This window comes from Neovison vison, chromosome 7, assembly GCF_020171115.1.
Source record: "Neovison vison isolate M4711 chromosome 7, ASM_NN_V1, whole genome shotgun sequence".
Lineage (NCBI taxonomy): Eukaryota > Metazoa > Chordata > Mammalia > Carnivora > Mustelidae > Neogale > Neogale vison.
In genome coordinates this window covers 56,069,052-56,091,714 of record NC_058097.1, presented here as the reverse complement: position 1 = coordinate 56,091,714, position 22,663 = coordinate 56,069,052, and the positions used below count along the sequence as shown (strand labels likewise).

Below are 22,663 nucleotides of genomic sequence, written 5' to 3'. Positions count from 1 at the left end.
ATACAGAGTAGCCTTCATGTTCACCGTTTACTAATCATGAAAGATATTTTCCTAGGTATTTTAATTTCACGCACTTAGAAAAGCCTTCAAACTCAAACTGGAGGAGAACTTGTTGGAACAAATGTAAGCTAACATCTACCTGAGGCAGGTGCTTTATCACCACTGCCATTTCACTACCTGCATGACATTAGGTGCCTATCCTCTTTGTGCATTATTTGTAAATGGCAACAATGGTGAGTGCATACTAGTGCAATTACAGGAATAATTGTATTACAATACGTACAAAATCCTTACAAGAGTACTTGGCACATGCTTGTGTTCATAAAGAACAGCTTTTATGTTTCATTAGCATCATTGTTGATGACACAAAAATTATAGTATTGTGTATAATTTAGAAAAATCTCATCTATTCCTTAATAAGTTTTAAATAAGTACTGTATAAAATTTTATGGTAAGTAAAAGAATATGAGGATTTTCATTAAGAGTTCATTCCTTAAGTTACATCAAAAAGTTAATATTGAAAAAAAAAGTTAATTTTGAAAAGAAATCCTATGGACTTAGGGAATGAGGAGATGTTGAAAAACCAGCTATTGAAGAGTCAGTTTTTGAAGTGATTTGTCTATAAAAATAAAATGCAGAAAATGTATAATTTATTTCCCTGTCCAGAAGTTAAGATAAATATTAGTGAAAGATCAAAATAAAAGCATCCATTTATATATTCAACCTTATCATGAAAATTGCTGCACATATGAAAAGTTGAAAGAATGAACACCCATGTACCCCTATGTAGATTCAAAGTTGTTAACAATTTGACACATTTTTCTTTATATTTTATGTTGTACCATTGAGAATATGTTTTTGACCTCATGATACTTTCCCCTTTATTACTTCAGTATGTCTCCCAAACATAAAGACAATCTCATATAGAGCCATAGTACCATAATTACCCTTAAGGAAATTCTCCATAATTCCACAGTATCTATCTTACCAGTTTCTTCTAAGATGCCACAGAGGTTCATTTAAGTAGAATGCATTCCAGATTCTGTACTGTATTTTGTTAGCACTCTTTATTTTTAGTCTACAACAGTGACTCTAAATATACTTAGAACGAGAAAGGAGATTGAATCAACATCCCAGTACCTTCCAACAAAGAAAAGCTTGGGATCAAACAACCTCACTGGTAAATTCTTCCAAATGATTTTAGATCTTAATTCTTTCATGGTACTATAGGCATGTACGTAAGATACGAATTTCCCACTAAAAACATCCTTAACTGCATCCCATACATTTTGATAGGCTTTGTTTTTATTCTCCTTCAGTTCAAAATACTTTCTAATTTCTCATAATTTTTTTGAATCCTAGAGTATTTAGAAATGTGTTGATTAAAATATTTTTGGATCCCAAATTTCCTTAGTTATTGATTTCTGATTTATTTCCATTGTAGTCAGAGAACATACTTAGCATGATTTCATTTTTTAAAAAATTTATTAAGATGCTTTATGGTCTAGCATATGTCCTATGAATATAAAATGTGGGACAACCTTTCATCATGGACTGAGATTCACTCAACAGCACAGTATTCCTACTGGTGAAAAACTTTGAGTAGGAGTAATGTGGAAAGATTTACAGTCAAAGGAGAGACTAATAGGGCATGCTACCTTGAAAAGAGTGTGTATTCTTATCTTGGTAGAGTGCTCAATAAATATCAGCTTAGTCAAATTCTTTGCTAATATTATTTAAGTTTTCTGTATTCCTGCTGATTTCCTGCTGGATTGTTATATCAATTATTGAGAGTATATTGTTTAACTTCCCAACTTCTATGAATGAATTGTCTATGTCTCCGTTCAATTTTGTCAGTTTTTATTTTGTATAACTGTGGGTTCTGTTGTTAGGGGCATACATATTCATAATTGTTATATTTTCTTGAGGAAATTATATAAAAGCATATAAAAATATATAAATACAAATAATTACAGTTTGGCAAAGATTCTGAATGACTATTCCACCAAGGACAATATACAAATGGCCAGCAAGCACTCGAAAAGATAGTCAACATTATTAACCAGCAGGGAAACGCAAATTGAAATCACACTGAGTTATAATTTCATGTCCATTAAGGTGACTAGAATTTTAAAAAAGAGATAATAGGGGTGCCTGGGTGGCTCAGTGGGTTAAGCCTCTGTCTTCAGCTCAGGTCATGATCTCAAGGTCCTGGGATGGACCCCTGCATCAGGCTCTCTGCTCAGCGGGGAGCCTGCTTCCCCCCTCTCTCTGCCTGCCCCTCTGCCTACTTGTGATCTCGATCTCTCTCTCTTTCTCTGGCAAATAAATAAATAAAAACTTCTAAAAAAAGAAAGAGAGATAATAGGTGTTGGTGAAGATCTAGAGAAATTGGAATTCTCAGACGCTGCTGGCAGGAGTGTAAAATGGTGCAGTTACATGGGTTAACAGGCTAGCGGTTCCTTAAATGATTAAACATAGTGTTCCCATATCACCCAGCAATTCTACTTCTGGGTATGTACTCAAGAGAAATAAAAAACGTGTTCACACAAAAACTTGTAAATGGAGGAGTACCTTTGATGTGTGGGGAGGGCCAATCTGTGTAGCTCTCCAGTCACACTGTAGGAAGATGGCTCAAAGACTTCTCCTGATGAGGTGGGCACCCCTTACCTCCAGGGCTCTGAAGAACCCACAGTACAGTCCTGGAGGCCTGACATGAACAATATACACCCACCAGAGTCTCTACAGTGACCTTTAAGATCCGGGTGGACCTGACTTTCAAGACGGAGTTGTCAACAGTGAGACACCAGTGCTTGTGGGTTTCCATGCACAGTGGTGTGGCCCCTGCAGTTTTTTCTCTCAGGCCAAGGCTAGAGAAGATGGTGGCCGAGCAACATGAAAAGGTGGTAATGACCAAGGTGGACATTAATGACCACACATTATGAGTATGAGATATCAGCTGTTCCCCAATGTGCTGGCCATCAAGAAAGGGACATGGGGCACAAGTTTGTAGGTATCAGGGACCAGTTGGAAAGCCTCCTAAAGAAACCAATCGACTGACAAACAGGGAAGAGTCCTGTTTCCCCTTATTCCCTGGATCCCCATGGTCCCAGGGAAGGACTCTGCTGGAACTCATAGCACTTCTGTGCCTTCCCTTCCCACTTCCTCCCTTTGTCTGACCCCCATGGGCCCATGCTTTGGAGACCGGGCCTCCAGACATAGGGGCCTCTAATATTTTCAACCCAGTTGACTGCCCATGGTGGCCACCAGAGGAACGGTACTGCTGCTAGTCTGGGGATTGCCATCTTCCCACCTTTGTCTTTCCTTCTAGGGCTTGCTGCCATTCTCCCAAGATCCCTGGAGAGAGCCCTGGGGCCAGCCATAGTGTTACTGTTCCAGGAGTAACAGCCTGGTTCTCATCTCCCTGGTCCCTTCTGAGCTGAACCCAGGTTTCTGGCTCATTTGCTTCTTGTATTTTTCTTTCCTGCTGTTTTTGGTTTTTTTTGGTTTTTTGTTTTTTTGTTTGTTTGTTTTGGTTAAAAAAATTTAAGAACCCCCCCAAAAGTAAGAATAATATATAATTCTCTCATTTATTATGAGAGAATTTATGTAGGGGTGGCTCAGTGGATTAAGCCTCTGCCTTCGGCTCAGGTCATGATCCCAGAGTCCTGGGATCAAGCCCGGCTTCGGCTTTGGGCTCTCTGCTCAGCAGGGAGCCTGCTTCGCAGCACCTCCCACCTCTGCCTGCCTCTCTGCCTATTTGTGATCTCTGTCAAAAAAAAAAAAAACTTTATGTGGTTACTACCTCCTGCTGTGAAGAACAGACCCTAGGCTTTACAATAAAATTATCCCATAGCTGCCTCTCACTCCCCCACCCAAAGAGGCTCTTTCCTTTTTTCATCCTAGGCACAAGGGCAGAGAATAGCTTTGGGCTGGGGGAGCCCTGCAAACCCATGACTCTGGAAGGCTGGGGACACTGTCTTCCCTACCATCAGCTGGCCCTTTGGTTCTCTGAGCAGGAGGCTTAACTGTGAACAAACCAGACCAATCAAACTAGAGTTCGAATTACCCACCCCTCCGCCAAAAGATAGTTAAACTTGTAAATGGATTTTTACAACAGCATTATCCACAAAAGCCAAAAGGTAGAAGTAAGTGTATGTCCATCAACAGGTAGAGAAGCAAAATGTGGCTGTTGTGGGATGAATTTGTCTCCCCAAAATTCATATATTGAAGTCCTAGCACCGAGTACCTCAGAAGGTGATTTGGAGATTGGGTCTTGAAAGAAGTAATTAAGGTTTAGTGAAGTCATGAAGGTGGGCCCTAGTGCAATGACTAGTGTCTTTATAAAAAGCGATTAGGGGGCACCTGGGTGGCTCAGTGGGTTAGGCCTCTGCCTTTGGCTCAGGTCATGGTCTCAAGCTCCTGGGATGGAGCCCTGCATCAGGCTCTCTGCTCAGTGGGGAGCCTGCTTCCCTTCCTCTCTCTCTGCCTGCCTCTCTGCCTACTTGTGATCTCTGTCTGTCAAATAAATTTTTAAAAAATCTTAAAAAAAAGAAATAAAAAGAGATTAGGACACTGAAGGACACTGCCCATACAGAAGGAAGACCATGTGAAGACACAGGGAGAAGAAACAACCCTGCTGACACATTCATGTTGGACATTGAGCCTGTACAAATACAAGGAAACACCTTTCTGTTATTGAAGCCACCACCCTGTGGTACTTTGTCTCAGCGGTCCTTGCAATCAAATCCAGTGGATCAAACACAAGGAATGAGGTAGTAATTTACACTATAACTGGGATGAACCTTGAAAAACATTCTGCTAAGTGAAAACAAACAAACATAACATAACCCAGTCACAAAAGACCACACATGTTCTATGATCACATTCAGATGAAATTTCAGAATAGGGAAATTCAGAGATGAAAGTAGATTAGTGGTTGCTTATGGCTTCAAGGACTTGGGGGTGAGGGGTGGTCTTTTTTTAATTGAGTTGTGCTTATGTGTAAAATTGCTGTTAACATTCCTGAACAAGTTTCCTGTAGGTATATATTTCTAATTCTCTCACACAGATGCCCAGGAGTGAAATTACTAGATCATAGTATAGATCTGTGTTTAATTTTACAAGAAATGCCAAATTGCTTTATATAGTAGTTGTGCTAGCTTATACTCTCAAAAGTGATACATGACAGTTCCAGTTTCTCCATAGCCTTGTTAACGTTTGACATTGTCTGTCTTTCACATTTTAATCATTCTGGTAGTACGTTGTACTTGCTATTGTGACTGCTTTGTGTTTTTCTTGGTGACTTGAGAGCTCATGATAATACCGTTTTTACAAACAGGTAATCCCCAAATGCTTTTAGACCCTGGCTAGAAGTCAGCAGTTGCTCTTCTTGAGCTGCTGGTTAAGCGCACACCCGAACTACCTCTCTCGTTGGGCAGTCACACTCTGTACAGGACACTGTACACGCACCCTAATTGCCCCAGCACCAGGTACCAACCAGGGACAGCCCCTCTTCCCCAGAGCCTGCTGAAATTATTCAAAGTCGCAGTCCTAAGCCTGCTTACCTTGCCTCTTTCATTTCTTCCCACAGAAAAAGCAATAAAAGTGCTTGCCCATTGTTCTCTTCTCTCCCGTGGCCTTGTGTGTGACACTGGCACTTCCCCAGAGCGACCCCATGTGGCATGCTGTGTTCTCCTCTGGAACTGTGAGTATAATAAATTATAAAATTCTCCACTCTCTCTCTCTCTCTTTTTTTTTTTAAGATTTTATTTATTTAGTTGACACAGAGATCACAAGTAGGCAGAGAAGCAGGCAGAGAGAGAGGAGGAAGCAGGCTCCCTGCTGAGCAGAGCCCGATGCGGGGCTCCATCCCAAGACCCTGAGATCATGACCTGAGCCGAAGGCAGAGGCTTAACCCACTGAGCCACCCAGGCGCCCCCACTCTCTCTCTTGATCTGCATTGCCATACCTTACCTAAAGTAATATGGTTTAAATACTCATGATGTGAACTTTTTTTTCTTTTGGTGGTTTTTTTTGGCCATTTGTCTATCTTTTGTGAAGTATCTGTTCATATCTTTTGCCCATTTTTTGGTTTTGATTTTCATCCTATCAAGTTGTTTGAGTTCTTTAGATATGCTAAAGAGAAGCCCTTTTTGGATATATGTATTATAAATATTACGTGTTAGCCCATAACTTCATTTTCACTGTCCTAATGGTATCTTTTGATGCTAAATTTTTCATTTTTGGGAAGTTCAATTGATATATATATATTTTAAGTTAGGGCTTTTGCTTGCTCCAAGGCCATAAGGATATTCTACCATATTTAATTTTAGAAACTTCATAGATCTTTTATGTCTTTGATTCACCTCAATTTAATTTGGGGGATGGTGTTAGACATAGGTTGAGGTTAATTTTCCCAAGTTTATCCCATTGTTTCAGCACCATTTTTTGAAAGAACTGTCCTTTCTTGCATTGAACCGCCTTAGAGTTTTTAAGGACAATTAAATGACTGTATGGATATAGGTCTATTTCTTGATCCTCTATTTTGTTCCACTTATCAATTTATCATTATACCAATACCACATTGCCTTGATTTTAGCTTCAGAGTAAATTAGCTTGAGTTCCGGTAGTATAAATCCCCCAGCTTTGTTCTTCTTTTAAAATACCCTGAAGTATTCTAAGTCCTTTGCATGTCCACATGTTTACAATCAACCGAGCAACTTCTGAAGTGCCTGTTGGGATTTTAGTTCACTTCCATTAAACATACAGTTCAATTTGAAAAAGATTGATTTCTAAACTCAGCCATGATTATGGCACATCTTTCCATTTATTTAGGTATTCTCTAGCTTTTCACAGCAAAATTGTGTAATTTTCAGGTGTGTGTTTTGTTAAATTTATTCCTAGTATTTTATGTTCTCTAAAAATGGAACTTTTCTCTTTAAAATTTAATTTTCATTTCTCTGCTGTAATATAAAAATTCAAATTGGAGACATATATCATCCTTGAGACTATAAATCTTTCCCACAAAGAAAACTCCAGGTTCAGATGACTTTAATGTCAACTGGACCTAAGATTTAAGAAAGAAATAATACGACACCAGTATCACTTTCAGAAAATAGAGAAAGAAGGAACATTTCCCATTTCAGCTTAATACTGATCTAAAATCTGAGAAAGATATTATGAGGGAAAAAAATCGTAGATCAAGATCAGTAATAAGCATAGACACAGCAGCACCTGGGTGGCTCAGTGGGTTAGAGCCTCTGCCTCCGGCTTGGGTCATGATCCCAGGGTTCTGGGATCGAGCCCCAAATCGGGCGCCCTGCTCGGTGGGGAGCCTGCTTCCTCCTCTTTCTCTGCCTGCCTCTCTGCCTACTTTTTGTGATCTCTGTCAAATAAATAAATAAAAATTTTTAAGCATACACATAAAAATCTCCAAACCTTCCCCCCACCACAAACCCACAATTAGCGAATGGAATTCAGCAGTATATATAAAGGATAATACATCATGACCAGGTGGGGCCTAACCTAAGAATTCAAGGCTGGTATGACATTCTAAAATTAATCAAAGTAATTCACTATCTTAAGAAGGAAAGAAACCAAAAGATCGTGTCAGTAGTTGCTTTTTATGTATTTGACAAAACTCGATACGATTCGTGATGACTCTCGATAAGCTACGAATGAAACAAAACTCTCCCTGTTTGAGAAGGGATGTGTACGAAAATGAACATCTAACAGACACCTTGTGATAAAATATTCACTGATTTTTCCCTACGGTCAGAAACAAGGTGCTGCCATTCAACACTGTCCCGTTATGTGTATAAGTATAGTATATAGCAAAACAACAGCATTCCCATCACACCCTCACCCCCGGTATTTCCAGTCTACTCCAAGAGTCAACTACTTCCCATCCTCTTGTTTGTTTTGAAATTCACTTCCGTATTTCCAAAGTCTATGCTTTTGTTAATTCATCAGTTTTAGGTATTAGCTGCTACTGAGTGGGAAAGATGAGGGTTTAATGTGTCTGAACAACCCATCCTCTTTTCTTTCTCTCATGCTGCTCAGTTTCCTGATAGAATCCTTCAGTTGCCTGCCTGGGGCTCTCACTTAAGCTTGTCTTTGGCACACGCGCCCTCTCTCATCCCCGCTTCAGGCCTGACAGCCCAGGGACCCAAGGTCCAGCCTTTCCTGGAGTAAACCTCCAGCCAAGCTGGAGAAGGGGCTTGGAGCCTGGAATAACAACCGTTCGTTCTTTCACTGCAGGCCAGGTTCAAGTCCCACTTGGTGTCTGAATTCTGATTTTTGTGTAGCCGTTCTGGTAGTCCACATTTCCAGCCCTCCCCTTCAGAAGGGGCACCTGTGATCTCTCAAGCGTGACAATCTCTTTGGGCTCCCCTGTAGCTCAGGCTCAGTTGGATTGATGAGCAGTTATCAGCCTCTCCCCAAAACTGTGTTGCTCCTGTGTCCTCTCTCCTCCTGTGTTCTTGTGAATGTCCATCTTGCTCTCTTCTCTCCTTACTCTTACTTTAGCGAGTTCCAGGGGGGGAAGAAAGGGTAATGTCTCCATTCAACCCGTCATGCTCCTCTGCAGAAGAATCACCCCTATCTCCTCAAGGACCTGTGACTACTGTTTTTCCATATACTTTCTTCCTAGCTCACCTTCAAAGACATAGTGACATTCATGTATTTAAGAAATATTAAGTAAAAGTCTACCATGTGTAGGCACTGGGACTTGAATTGTGATCAGGTCACAATCCCTTGCCTATAGGAGGTTCCATTTGGAGGAGGGACAGGCAAGCACGTGACAAAGTCTAAGGGGGCGTAAGTGCCAAGGAGAGCAGGTACATGGGGTCAGTGTGCACAGAAGGGTTCCTTCCCAACTTGGGGCATTAGGGAAGGCTGCCCAGAGGGAGAGCCCTCAACAGAGAATGGGCACTGGTCCAACCAAACACATTTGTGCCCCAACAAGACCATAAGGAGGAGAGCCAGAGACAATCACAAAACCCAGGCATCCCACCTCCTCTCCACAACCCTCATCCCTACTCTTGGGGACTCTGCAGGGCTATCTCCTCATCCTTGATACTCCCTCTGAGTGTGAGGAAGGCAGGAATCACCAAAGACACAAATGGTCTTCTACCTACTCTAGGAAATGTGGGTGACGAAATGTGCGGGGGCTTTATTATGTGGTCAAGGGCCAGTCTGCGATTCGATTTCCGTTCTTTCCCCCAAATTTCTAAAGTCATCTGATCTGAATTCTTTGCTTCTCTCTCAAACTGTAACCTAGGCCTGTACCTCACCCATTCATCTGTCAGAAGAGCAGGAAGGACAGAATATCCTATTCATGGCCCAGTTTTCTCCAAAGGAGTGAAACTTTTAGGAAGAAATAGAACAGATTTAATCTTGTATATTTATTGAGTAAACCAATCCTGGGTAAAGAAAAAAGAACACTAGGTTTGGGGACAGAAGTTGGGAGGTGAGAGAAGTCCCCTCCTCTCCCCTCCCCTTCTCCCACAGGGGCTGGGTCACTTATAAAACTCATGCTCCTGCTCATCCTTCTTGATGACGGTCTTGTATGCTTTCTCGAAGTCCTTTGCCAGAACAATGTAGCGGTTCTCACGGACTGCCAACATTCCACTCTGTTGAGGGATGACAGTTAAAATCTATTCCCCAGCCCTAGTGATGGTGGGGGAAGAGACCAGGCCCCAAGCCCCAGGGAGACAACATGGGACACAAGGATGGCGGCAGAGTGGTCTCAAAAAGGAAGGGTCTTCATACACCCCTGCCTCCAAAAGAGAAACCCTCACTCACCTCCTGACAGATGGAGTTGATATCAGCTCCCGAAATCTTATCTGGTCGGGCCACATCTGTGGCAGGTGAGTTAAGGAACCATTCCCTGCACAAAAGGGTTAAGTGCCTAGAACCAGAAGTCATCCTCCAGCTGTCTTTGTCACCATCCCCATCGTTGGACCCTGGTGTCCCACCCTGCACAAGGTGGGTCGCGGTGAAGGCAGAGGTGGTGATGAAGATCCAGTCCCCGCTCCCAACCGGGACCCTCCCCTCCCTTCTAGAGGAGGATACAGTCTTCCAAGTCAACCTCCTCAGAGAGATTCATCTTGCTGGTGATAGTGGAGAAAATCAATCTTTTCTGGCGGCGGTCAGGGAGTGGAAATTCGATTTTACGGTCAAGGCGTCCTGGCCGCAGCAGGGCAGGATCCAGAGTGTCTGCTCTGTTTGTGGCCATGATCACCTGGCATTGGGGACAGGCCAGCTCAGACCTCGGTGCCCCCCCACACCCTCCTTCCTGTCATGATACCTGCCCCCATACATGCCAACCTCCACCTTTCCCTCATTCCCATACCACACATCCCCCTGTCCACCCTGAACCCCAAACCTTGACGTTAACGTTCTGGTCAAATCCATCCATTTGATTCAGCAGCTCCAGCAGGATTCTCTGAACCTCCCTGTCAGCTAGAGAGCACAACACAGTCAGTCCTAGGCATCCCGTACAAGCCTGCCCAAGACCCCAGGCCCTGCTGAGGCATCACTCACCCCCCGTCTGGGCGTCAAATCTCTTGGTGGCAATGGCATCGATCTCATCGATGAAGATGATGGCAGGTGCGTTCTCCTTGGCCAGGCGGAACACGTCCCGGACCATACGGGGGCCCTCGCCCAGGTACTTCTGTACAAACTCTGAGCCCACGACCCGGATAAATGCAGCTGATGGCGGGATGACAAGGGTTAGATGAGGAAGGGCCTCCCACGGGGACATGCTGCTTTACTGAAACTGAGAATCCCCTGAAGATATCCCTTTCTTTGACACCCACTCCAAGTAACCCAGCCATTCTCTCATTCCCTGGGGCTGTGTCCCAGATCCTGCTGGGAGAACCAGCCATCTGCCAGCTCCCCACAGCAACCCAGCAGCCCAAATCACGAATCCTACCACAGATGTGTTGTTTTTGGCACAACATGTAAATACCAGGACATCATCAAAAAAAAAAAGCACCTGTGCTTCAAAAGCCCATATGGAGGAAAACAGAGACATCTGTGGAATCTAAGACAGAAAAAACAAACCCCTGGATCTCCACATGTTGAAAAAATCAATAAGAGAAAAAAAGAGATCTGTGGGGCGCCTGGATGACTCGGTTGTTAGGCGTCTGCTCACGTTATACTTCGGCTCACGGGATCGGGCCCCACATCAGGTTCCCTGATCGGGGGAGCCTGCATCTCCCTCTCTCACTCCCCCTGCTTGTGTTCCCTCTCTTGTGTCTCTTTCTCTGTCAAATAAATAGAATCTTGACCAAAAAATTAAAAAAAAGGAGATGCTGTCCATACACTACGGTATCATACCACCTCACTGAGAGCTTGGAGTTCCGTTTGGTATGGAAAAGGACCCACTTTTGAATATCATGCAATAATCCGGGACCCCAAGCACGTATTCCGATTAACCAGCAAGTGGCAATGTGGTTGAAGACAGGCTTGTTCTGGGCCTCTCCTTTTTTTTTTTTTTAATTTATTTATTTATTTATTTTTTTTTTAAATTTTTTAATTTTTTTAATTTTTTTATTTATTTAACAGACAGAGATCACACGTAGGCAGAGAGGCAGAGAGAGGGGGGGAAGCAGGCTCCCTGCTCAGCAGAGAGCCCGATGTGGGGCTCGATCCCAGGACCCTGGGACCATGACCTGAGCCGAAGGCAGCGGCTTAACCCACTGAGCCACCCAGGCGCCCCAAGGGCCTCTCCTTTTGAACTTATTTCTTAAAGTCTAACTTATTTGTTAACGACTAGATGTGGCTCTGCGAGGCATGTATCAACCCCCACAACCCTCCTTTCAGCCACTGCAAGGAAGGGAGCCACACTGTCCATGATGCAGCCCTGCGGGTCTTCTGTCCTAACCTGGAGCCGTGCACTTGGCTGGCCCGCCCTGCCATGCCCTAACATCCAGCATCCACACGTGGCTCAAGGTGTCCCTCCTCTGCGATACCTTCATTACGTGCGGGCTTGCTCACTGGCAAACCTCAGGGTATCTAAACACATCCCAGGGTCTGCTTCCGCCACACATTTCTGTGGCTGCTCTGCAGGTGTCCATGCTGTTAACTGTGAAATGCCAACTTCTGAGCTCCCCGTATCTGACTCGGATCTTGGTCTACCTGCCTTCCCCACACTCAGTTGCTGCAGTGCCCCGTCCCCCAGCCTCCCCTTTCTCATCCTCCCAATCTCTTGTACTGTGTTTCAGTGAAAATCTCCAGGTCACTGAATTATAGCGCGCCCCACATTCACTCCATCTTCCCCTGACGCCAGTCCTGTGAAGGTCACCATTACCCACCCGCCCATGACCCAAGGGAGGATATGGAAGTTGCTCCTCACCCCTCCCACTTGCCAACCCCTTCTAGTCAGTCAGTAAATCCGGTCACTTCTGCCCCATGATTTTACCTTCTCTCTCCAACCACCTCCAAGGCCTTTGCCCAAGGCTACAACAGTCCTCCTGATCACTCCAAAATCTTCTGATTGGCTATCAGATTTCTCCTCCCTCCAGTTCACTTCCAGCTGCCAGGATCATCTTTCAAAAAGCTAATCTGATCATACCACTTCTCTAATGGGGTGGCCACTGGCGACATGTGGCTGCTGGGGAACCGGAAATGTGGCTGGTCCAAAATGAGGTAGGCTGTCACTGTGAAATACTCATTGGACTTCCAGAGACTTAGCATAAACAAGTGTAAAATATCTTCATAGATGTCCACATAAAGAAAACAGGGTACATACATACAGTGGAATATTATCTGGCCTTAAAAAGGAATTGTTTGACACCTGCTTCAGCATGGATGAGCCCTGAAGACGAGGTTAAATGAAAAAGCCCGTCACGAAAAGACAAACATTGTACAATTCATCTACTTCTATGAGATGCTCATATATGACAGCCCAATTTATCACTGCTGAATGCAGAATAGAGGTTATCAGGTTTGGGGGCGAAGGAGTCTGGAGAAAAACGGAGTTAGCGTCTACTGGATACAAGTTTCAGTCTGGGTAGACGAACAAGTTCTGGAAATGGGACAGTGGTAGAAGTTGTGCAGCACTGTGAATGTTTTTAATACCACTGAACTATATACTTAAAAATTGGTTAGGGGCACCTGGGTGGCTCAGTTGGTTAAGCAACTGCCTTCAGCTCAGGTCATGATCCTGGAGTCCCACGATCGAGTCCCACATCAGGCTCCCTGCTGGGCTGGGAGTCTGCTTCTCCCTTTGATCTCTCCCCTCTCATGGTCTCTCTCTCTCTCAAATGAATAAATAAAACCTTTTAAAAAAATGGCTAAAATGGTAATTTTTGTTACATATATTTTATTAAAGAAAGTAATAGGGTGGCGCCTGGGTGGCTCAGTGGGTTAAAGCCTCTGCCTTCGGCTCGGGTCATGATCCCAGGGTCCTGGGATCAAGCCCCACATCGGGCTCTCTGCTCAGCGGGGACCCTGCTTCTTCCTCTCTCTCTGCCTGCCTCTCTGCCTACTTGTGATCTCTGTCTGTCAAATAAATAAATAAAATCTAAAAAAAAAAAAAAAAAAGAAAGTAATAGGAAAAAATCTCAAATTTTCTATCTGCTACCTGTTCAAATAATGGTATTTAGAGGATACCTGTTATATAAGATTTAATAGGGTCACCTATTTCTTCTAACTTATTTTGTTAAATGGGTACTTAAAATTTTTAAATTCTAGATGCGGCTTGTGCTGTATTTCTTTCTTTTTTTTAAAGATTTTATTTATTTATTTTTCAGAGAGAGAGGAGAGAGAACGAGCACAGGCAGACAGAGTGGCAGGCAGAGGCAGAGGGAGAAGCAGGCTCCCTGCCGAGCAAGGAGCCTGATGTGGGACTCGATCCCAGGACTCTGGGATCATGACCTGAGCCGAAGGCAGCCGCTTAACCAACTGAGCCACCCAGGCATCCCTGTGCTGTATTTCTATTGAACCCTGCCTGTCTAAAGCCACCGCGCTCTCAGGACAATGTGCAAAATCTGAGATTCACGCTGAGACTATATTTACAACCTTTCTGAGTTCCCCAGTCTCACCGCTGGGGTCCTGCCAAGCACAGCCCTCCTTCAGCCAGGCCCCCAACATTGGCTGACCAAGTACCACAGTGAGATTACTGGGCAGGCGCTTGGAAAATGGGAAAGAACCAATGTACAAGGTCCTGCCCTTGTGGAGTTTAGTCATGGTCTACTCACGATTCACTAAATAAAAGTTCTTTCCCACCCCGGGCCTTTGCACATACTACTCTGGGATCCTCCCCCCCAGCTGCATGCCCGACAAATCGCTCATGCCTTGCTTCCTCTGGGAAGCCCCACCCGAGAGGCACAGGCAGAATGGACCGACTTGCCCTCCTGTAAGGGCAATCCCATTTCTCTCCCTGCTTCTCCAGGGCATCTGCTGCTTGGCAGACTGCTCCCACTCAACCTCCCCTGTAACTGTGAGCCCCTCGTTCACTCCTTTCGACTATAGGGCCTCCCTATTATTCCTGGGACACTAAGCATGTTCCAGCCTCCCCCAGACATCCTCAGGACTCACTCCTGCACGTATTTTAGGTCTTTATGTAAACGTTGCCTCATAAACGTCTTCCGAGACCAGCAGTTCTGCCACGCAAAGTGGCAGCCATACTATTCTCTATCCCCTGGTCCTGCTTCCTCTCATCGCACATTCGGTACCATGTGATCTCTAATCTGTTCACCTGTTTATCTGTTCAAGAACATCCCCAACTAAGATATCACCTCCACAAAGTAAGAAAACTTCGTTCTGTTCACTGCCATGTCTCCGGCACCTGGAACACGGCTTGGCACACATCAGGTATTCAATAAGTAGTAACTGAATTCTAAGTGTTTCTTTTGCTTTTTCCCCAGTCACACTGGGAGATTCTCCACCACAGGGGACACGTCTGAGCTCAGCTCCAGGCCTGGGAGAGCAGAAGTCCAAGGAACCTCTAAGCAAATGAACGTTCGAGACAATGGCTGACATTTCTTGTCCACTCTCTACGTGTCAGGTATGGTTCTAGCTTTATATTGATTTAATCCTCTGAGTAATCAGAAACAGAAAACAGGAGTCAGAGAGAGACTAACTTACTGAGTAGTGACATACATGAGCTTACATAAATGGTTGTAGGGGAGGCAGATCTCAAACCCACTCAGCCTGGCCCAGAAAACCCACTGCTTAACCACTGCCTCCTACTGCCCCCCAGCTCACATGTTAGGATTTTAAGATGTGCTGAGCTTATCCTCAGCCTTTACAAACAGTAATATAGCGACCTTCAGACATTTTTGTCTGGAACCTATGATAAGAAATACATAAGAATTACATGTATAAGAAAAAGAGGGTGGCTCAGTGGGTTAAGCCTCTGCCTTCGGCTCAGGTCATGATCTCAGGGTGCTGGGATCAAGCCCACATCGGGCTCTCTGCTCAGCGGGGAGCCTGCTCCCCTTCCTCTCTGCCTGCTTGTGATCTCTGTCAAATAAATAAATAAAATCTTAAAAAAAAAAAGAAAGAAAAAGAACACATACATAAACAACCACAAGCGTGTTTGTGTGCAACAGGTTTCTACAAAGTCATATGAGCTCCTACTATGTGGGATGGACTCTGATGTTTCCGGTTTCATTTTCTTAAATGCTGGTTGCAACCCATGAATTTGAACTCACGGTTACTGGTGGGTGACAACCCACTGAGAGGCAAATCTGTGAGACGAGGAAACTGAAGCACGAGGCAGTGAAGCCACCTCCCCAAGACGGCACAGCCAGTAAGGGTCACCCTGGGGCTTTGACGCCACAGCCCCCGTTCTTAATCACCACACCTCGTCACTTCCTGGGGAACATGAGAAAGCAGGGGGCAAGGTCCCGAGCCCAGAAGGCCAGAGCTCCAGGGAGTGGCTCACCTGTCGTGTGATGAGCCACGGCCTTTGCCAACATGGTCTTCCCACAGCCGGGTGGGCCGTACATGAGGACACCTCGGGGAGGGTCGATGCCGATCTGAAACGCGGAGGTAAGGGAGGATGAGCCAGGGAGTCCAACCGCCAACTCGAGGCCCAGGGCGGGGGGCCCCTCCCAGCCTCTCACCTGCTTATAGAGCTCGAAGTGTGTAAGCGGGAGCTCCACGGCCTCCCGCACCTCCTGCTTCTGGATGTCCATGCCCCCGATGTCTGCATACATCACATCTGGCTTCTGGTCTGGTGGGAGAGCAGAACGGGGGCTCCCAGCCTGGCCTCAAGGTCCCCCCAGGCCCACCAGCCCCAGGCTCCCCCTCCCACCTGAGGTGAGCATCATGATGCTGCTGTCGGCCTCGGGTGGCAGCACGTCCACCAGGGCGTTGCTGTGTTTGTGGAGGGCCACCGAGGCGTTTGGCTTGAGCAGCTCCCGGTCAATAGTGCTCAGGATGCGCACGTAGTAGTTGGAGCCTTTGGGAGATGGGGAGGGGGGGTCAGAAGTGCCAGAACCTCAGAACCATCTCCTCCCCCAAACCCTGCAGTCGTAGTAGCCACCAGGCCACCAGTGTATTTCACTCAGACCCAGAATGGCCCTCCTGGCCTCTAGTCTTGCATTCCCCTGGCCATCCCCACGTTCATGATGACAGTTTCCTTGTCCATCTCCAGCTCCAACAGTCTCGCGAGCTCCAGTCCTAGCTGAACAGCAGCCTCCTGCACTGCGTCCCCCCACATGTCCAGGGTCTTCCTCACTCACTGGGTTCCAATATGGTCTCAGTATCTTCTCTCAAACTGTGCTGCTCCTCCTGGGTCCCTGTCTCAGAGAGGCCCGTGGTCCCTAGTCACGAGCCAAAGTCCCAAGCCTCATTCTGGACCTTTCTCCCCTGCCCTCCACAGCCCATCAGTCCCTAGGCAATTCCTCTCAGCCTCCTGAATGTCTCCAACCAACCTCCTCTGCTTCTTCACAGAAACCCCGATTCAGCCTTCTGCTCCCACCTAAGTCTCCGCACCAGACTCCTCCCTGCTTGCCCAGGCCCCATCGACCTTCTGCTCTTATGGCGGTGATACACACCTCTGTCCAGCATCAGTCTCTCTCCTGACCTTCAGATCTGGCTGTCTAGCAGCCTCACAGACCCCCCCTGTGAAGTCCAAAACTGCCCACACTGCCTCCCTCCAAACCTACTCTTCTGCCCATGTCAGCATCTCAGGGACAGCCTGAGTGTCCCCTAAGTCCTACAGGTCCAAGTCATAAGCCTCATTTCAGGTTATCTCCCTCCCTTCACCACCTCACCTCCAGCCCAACATTCCAATTCCAGGCCCAGTTATACACCTTTCCCCACCCTTCCAGAACATGCTTGGTCCGCAGGAGTAGAGGCCAAAAGCAGGAAATGACAGATAATACACAGAGATAACACCCATCATGAGGGCAGGGCCCGAGTCAGTGTTAACAACAGCAACTACCACATACTGAGTCTGACTGGGGCCCAATCCCTTCACACTTCACCCATGGTTTCAAATTGTAGGTCCCAACTCAGTAACTGTCACATGAAATCAATTTAGAGGATCACATCCCGAACACGGTTTAAGACAAAACCAGACTAGAATGAACGGGAAACATCAGAGTATGTGACACACAGTAAGGCTAAATATCATTTGATGAGACTTCCAGTGTGTATACGTATGCCACTGACCCTTGAACACTGCAGGGGTTAGCAGCGCAGAAACCCCCAAGCAATTGAAAATCCATACATAACTTGACTCCCTCAAAACTCAATTACTAATAGCCGTTGACCAGAAGCCTTACCAATACCATACACAGTCAATTAACATGTGTTTTGTATGTTTTACCTATTACATACTATATCCTTATGGTAAAGTAAGGCAGAAAAAATGTTACTGAGTGATTCGTAAGAAAATACGTTTACAGTACTGTACAGTATTTATCCAAAAATCCGTGTATAAGACCCACACAGTTCAAACCTGTGTTGTTCAAAGGTCAGCTGTACACGTGGGTATATACATATACACGAACACACACAAAACATACACACACGTAGAGAGAGAATGTGAAATATACGTCTACTCTTATATCAAAGTTAGAAAAACATCATTACGTCGCTTTTCCTTGTTCGCTCTTCTAAGACTTCAGCACACTTCCTGGTCCGTGACCAGAAAGAGTTAACCGACAATGAACGAACAGATGAGCAAATGAGGTGCCCCCACCCACCCACCCTCCTGTGCACCTGTGGTGGAGCCCACAATGGCTGTGTTCTGATCCACAGCCTCCAGAAACTGTCCGATGACCAGTGGGATGCTCTGGATCCGCTTCACCTCTTCCTGGGCATGGAGGAATTCCTTCTTCAAATTCTTCTGCTCATCCTTGATGTACTCCTCCTGCACCTCGAGGAACTCCAGCTCTTGCTGTAGCTTCTGTGATTGGAGAGGGGTAAGGCAGACGGCTGGCTCTGGCCCAGCTGAGCCAGGCGGGAGTGGAAGGTGTCGGGGAGTATGGGGTGCTGGGCCCTGTGCAGGATCCAAACTGGGGGTGACGGTACCTTGTAGCGGCTGTACAGGTCCTCCAGGTCCTCAGGCTCAGGCCCCAGGAAGGAAAGGCCAGTCTGGGGCCGTGACACAGACAGTGCTGGGATCTCATCCTAGAACAAGGGAGAAAACTCAGGCTGGAAGAGCATCCTCCCCCTCCACCATGAACCACTTGAGGCTCCTGACATCATTCAGCCCCTCTAAATAGATCCTACAAGCCTCTCAGCCCCCTAAATGGGCTCCTGATGTTACCCATCCCCAGGGTCACCAGACTCCCAACGAGGGCCTAAAGGTCACATCAACTCCTTACCGGACTCCAAGGCCTCTTAACCCCTCAACAGGTTCCTACTATCATACGGCTATCTCACTAGAGGCTGTTAAAGTCACCTTCGAACATTCCAACAATACCCAGTTTTCCCCAAAACATCCTTCATGTCACAAAACCCAAACTCACATGAGGTTCTTATGTCATCCAGTTCCCTAGGTCGGCCGCAAACATCACGCGGCCAGACCACTGATATTACGCAGCCCCCCAACACCAGCCAAGCCCCGAACATCAGTCAGCTCCCCCGCCCACAGTGAGACATCATTCGGCCCACGGCCAAGGCCCTATCACTCACACCCCGACACATCCGCAGACCCGCCGGGCCACCGATGTCACTAAGCACTCCTGGCTAGCCCCCGAAATCATTCCGTGCCAAAGAATCCGGAACGTCACTCATTCCTGCAGCCGTGCGTTCTGAGCCTTACTGCCCTCCTAACATCATTCAGCCACCGAGCCAGGCCTCGGGGCGACACAGAGCTCTCCACCGCGGCCTCCAAAGCCAGCCAGACCTGGGCCGGAATTCCCGCAGCCACTCAGCACCCCTCTCAGTTCGGCCTCGCCCTCTCCCCGCGAGCCTGGCCCCACCGGACCTGTGCTTTCTCCACCAAGATGCCTATTTCCTCCATAGTGACCAAGCCGGCCTCTGTGTGGCCCAGCCAGATCTAGTCACTGCTTCCGCCGACGCTACCGGAAGACTAGGGCCTCAGTGGGTTCTGGGAAACGTAGTTTAAAATGTTGCTAGAGCAGGCTGGGTTGGGCCGCAAAGGATGGAGGGAAGGGAAGCCTTCGTCCTCGACTCCGCCCCCAAGACTTCCAACGCGCTCTCCTTACCCGGGCTTGGGATAGTGCGCTTGCGCAGTAGTGCATGGAGGCAGGGCCTCGAGAGGCGTCTGCGCGGGTTTTTTCTCGCCAGCAGGAGGCTCTGCCTCGTTGCTATTTTAATTGAGGAACTCGCAGATCCGTCACGGAGAGCTTCGTGGCCAAGTGCTGGTGGCTCTCCAGCCCCATTTACTGGCTGGGCTGGAGATGCTCTGGGTGAGGTTCCCCAGAGGGGTTCCTTTAGGAGATATAAATGAGGGCTGCGTCCGAGGATTGCCCGCCGCGTGGGGGCAGGAAGCACCGGGCGCCACCCTGGGGGTTGATGTGCTGTGGGCCAGGGGCTAATACTGGAGAAAGAATTCTTGAGATGTTTTTGGTGGAAGAAGGTGCTTTATTATAGTAGGGGGACAGGACGCGTGGGCAGGAAAAGCTGCACTTGTGTTTGTGGGGAGTGATGATTAAATACCTTCTAGTTTGGGGTGGGGGCGGGCTAAGGATAGAGTAAGTCTCTAAGGAATTTGGAAGTAAAGATTTCAGGACCTTGAGGGGCTAGCTGCTGCTAAGATAACATTATTTACTAATACCTAGTAAAACATCAGTCTTGAGGCTCTTCAGATGTGTATCAGTGGGCCCTATGCTCAGAAGGTCATTGTAAATACATCTTGGGGAGTGGTTATAGTGATCAGAAAATGTGACACTAACAGGAGCAAAACTATGGTGGTAAAGCAATAGAGAGCTTGAGAGGAATTCCACCCCAGGAATTCAAGACTCAGCAAAGTGTGGCCTTAGGTTACTTTTTCTCCCATCAAGGGTGAGAAGCCCCGAGCCTATGTTACAGATTAGCAGTGAACCAGGTAGAAACACCGTCAGGGCTGGAGAAAATGAGGCAGCCATGCCAGGCGTTGGGTTGAGAGGGAGACCTGCAGACCTATCCACCCCAGGCCCTGCCTAAGTCATAGGTACCTCAACTCACTGAATCCTGACAGTATCTTCCCTTTGACAGAGAAGGGAACAACAGGCTCAGAGCTTTGAAGCTACTTGTCTGTCCCAACACTCAGAGCGTGGAGCCCCGGATCTGTCTGTCCCACAGCCCAGGCAGGCCTCTGGCCCCGGGGATACACGGCTCAGTGTTTGATAAGTAAACATTTTATTGAAGTATAAATACAGAGAAGTCTACACATCATTAGTGTGCCATTCAATGGCTTTACACAAAGTGAACACACCAGTATACCCAATACCCAGATCAAGATACCAAACATTAGGTGCCCCCAGGTGCCCCCCACAGGCTCTTTTCCTGCCACGCCATCGCCTCTGAAAGTTTTTCCTTTTCTGACCTCTGGCCGCCTGGATTACTTTGTCCGTTTCCATTCATGCGGCACATACTGTGTATTTGGCTTCTTTTTTTTTTTTTACCTAAGTCACGTTTGTGACGTCCAAATTGCACAGAGGAATAGTTCCTTCCTTTATGTCTGCTTTCTATTTTGTGATTATGCCTCAAACTGAATATTTTCCTGCTTGGGGTTATTCGCATGCTGTGAACATTCTCATCCATTTCTTCCATAGACATTTGGGTATATCCGAAGGAGTAGAATTGCTGGTCAAAAGGTGGTTGTGTGTTTGGTTTTCTTAGAAGACACTGTCAGACTCTACTAACTTGCACTCCCACCACTTGTGCACACACTTGATACTCTCAATTTTTTTTTTCCATTCTGGTGGGTGTGCTGAGGGTTGTCACACTAGGCACCGTTTGTGCACTTTTCGCTGGCACTTTCCAAACTCAGAATCCTTACAACACCCTCAGAGGTGGATTTGCTATTCCTCATTTTACAGATGAGGCAAGAGGCTCAGACAGGGGAAAGTCACTTCCACGTAGTCACAGAGAGAATTAGTGGCACCTGCTCGGTGCCAGCCCTGTGCTAGGGGAACCCAGAAATCAATCAGATCTGGCCCCTGTCTTCTTTCTTTCAAGTCCCAGGACTTTTATTTCCATTAAAAAAATGGAAACAACGATGACAACTAATCTTCTGTTCTTTCTCTGCATTGACAACCCTTAGTTTTGTCTTCCATATTTCCGTCTCCTCCAAAAGATATTCCAATTTCTGCTTGAGTCTTAGAATCTATCTTCAAACAAGCACTCATCATCTCCGTCCTTGCCTCTTGTTCCCTAGCTTCCCAGTTTCCAGACTTCAGACTCAAACCTATGTGAGAGCCTTGCCTTTACTCCCCCAAGTCCTGTCAAACCATCATCAAGCTCTCTCTGCCATCTTTGGCAATGATAAATCAATGAATCCCTTTGGAGTTTTATGGATAATAATTATAAGTAACTATTTCCTGAACACAGACTAGGTACCTGCCTCTTCGCTAAAACATTTTATTGTATTATCTCATTCAATCCTCACAACCTTATGAAGAAGGTAGTAAAAGTGACCAACATTTATACAGACTCTTTACTTTTACTACCTGCTTCATAAGGTTGTGAGGATTGAATGAGATAATACAATAAAGTGTTTTATACACATCATCTGATTTAATGTCCTATTAAAGTGGGATTTGAAATGGAAGCTGCTGTCTTACTTCCTACTTCCTCATTTCTGATACAAGATACCAGACTCAGGGAGGTGAAGTTGCTTGGCCAAGGTCACACAGCATGGAAATAGTAGAGCTGGTATTTAAATCAGAACCTGGGCTCTTAACCTGACATGATAGTTATTGTTTGGATTTGCAGATGATCTTCAACAAGAGAATGACAAGGTAGTCATTCTCAAGAAGGAGGAAATCACATTCTTTAGGGAGTAAAACTAGACCCACCTTTACCTTATTTTAACATTATGACCCTTCCTCCCATCTTCCAGTGAAGAACTACCCATCTAGATCATTTAACAGATGGGTAAACTAGAACAAGGATCAGGCCAACTTACTAAAATTTCTTCCTCCTGGGTCAAGTTCAGGGCTTTCTTCCTCTAAACTACACTGCCTTCTGACACAGGTCCTGGGCAGCTCTTGTGTTTAGTGAGGGCATTCCCAGATCTGGG

At 46.2% G+C, this 22,663-nt stretch overlaps 1 protein-coding gene across 1 annotated transcript; it reads right to left on the bottom strand.

Annotated features, from left to right (window-relative positions):
- Positions 1 to 9,392: 9,392 nt before the first annotated feature.
- Positions 9,393 to 19,508, bottom strand: PSMC4 (proteasome 26S subunit, ATPase 4). Its single transcript, XM_044257297.1, has 11 exons — positions 19,403 to 19,508; positions 18,502 to 18,600; positions 18,190 to 18,376; positions 16,274 to 16,420; positions 16,083 to 16,192; positions 15,902 to 15,995; positions 10,549 to 10,716; positions 10,391 to 10,467; positions 10,078 to 10,246; positions 9,808 to 9,863; positions 9,393 to 9,635 (listed from the first exon to the last, which is right to left on the bottom strand). Exons 1-11 carry the CDS (start codon positions 19,436 to 19,438, stop codon positions 9,522 to 9,524), a joined length of 1,257 nt encoding a protein of 418 aa, XP_044113232.1. The 5' UTR covers positions 19,439 to 19,508; the 3' UTR covers positions 9,393 to 9,521.
- Between the last annotated feature and the right edge of the window lie 3,155 nt (positions 19,509 to 22,663).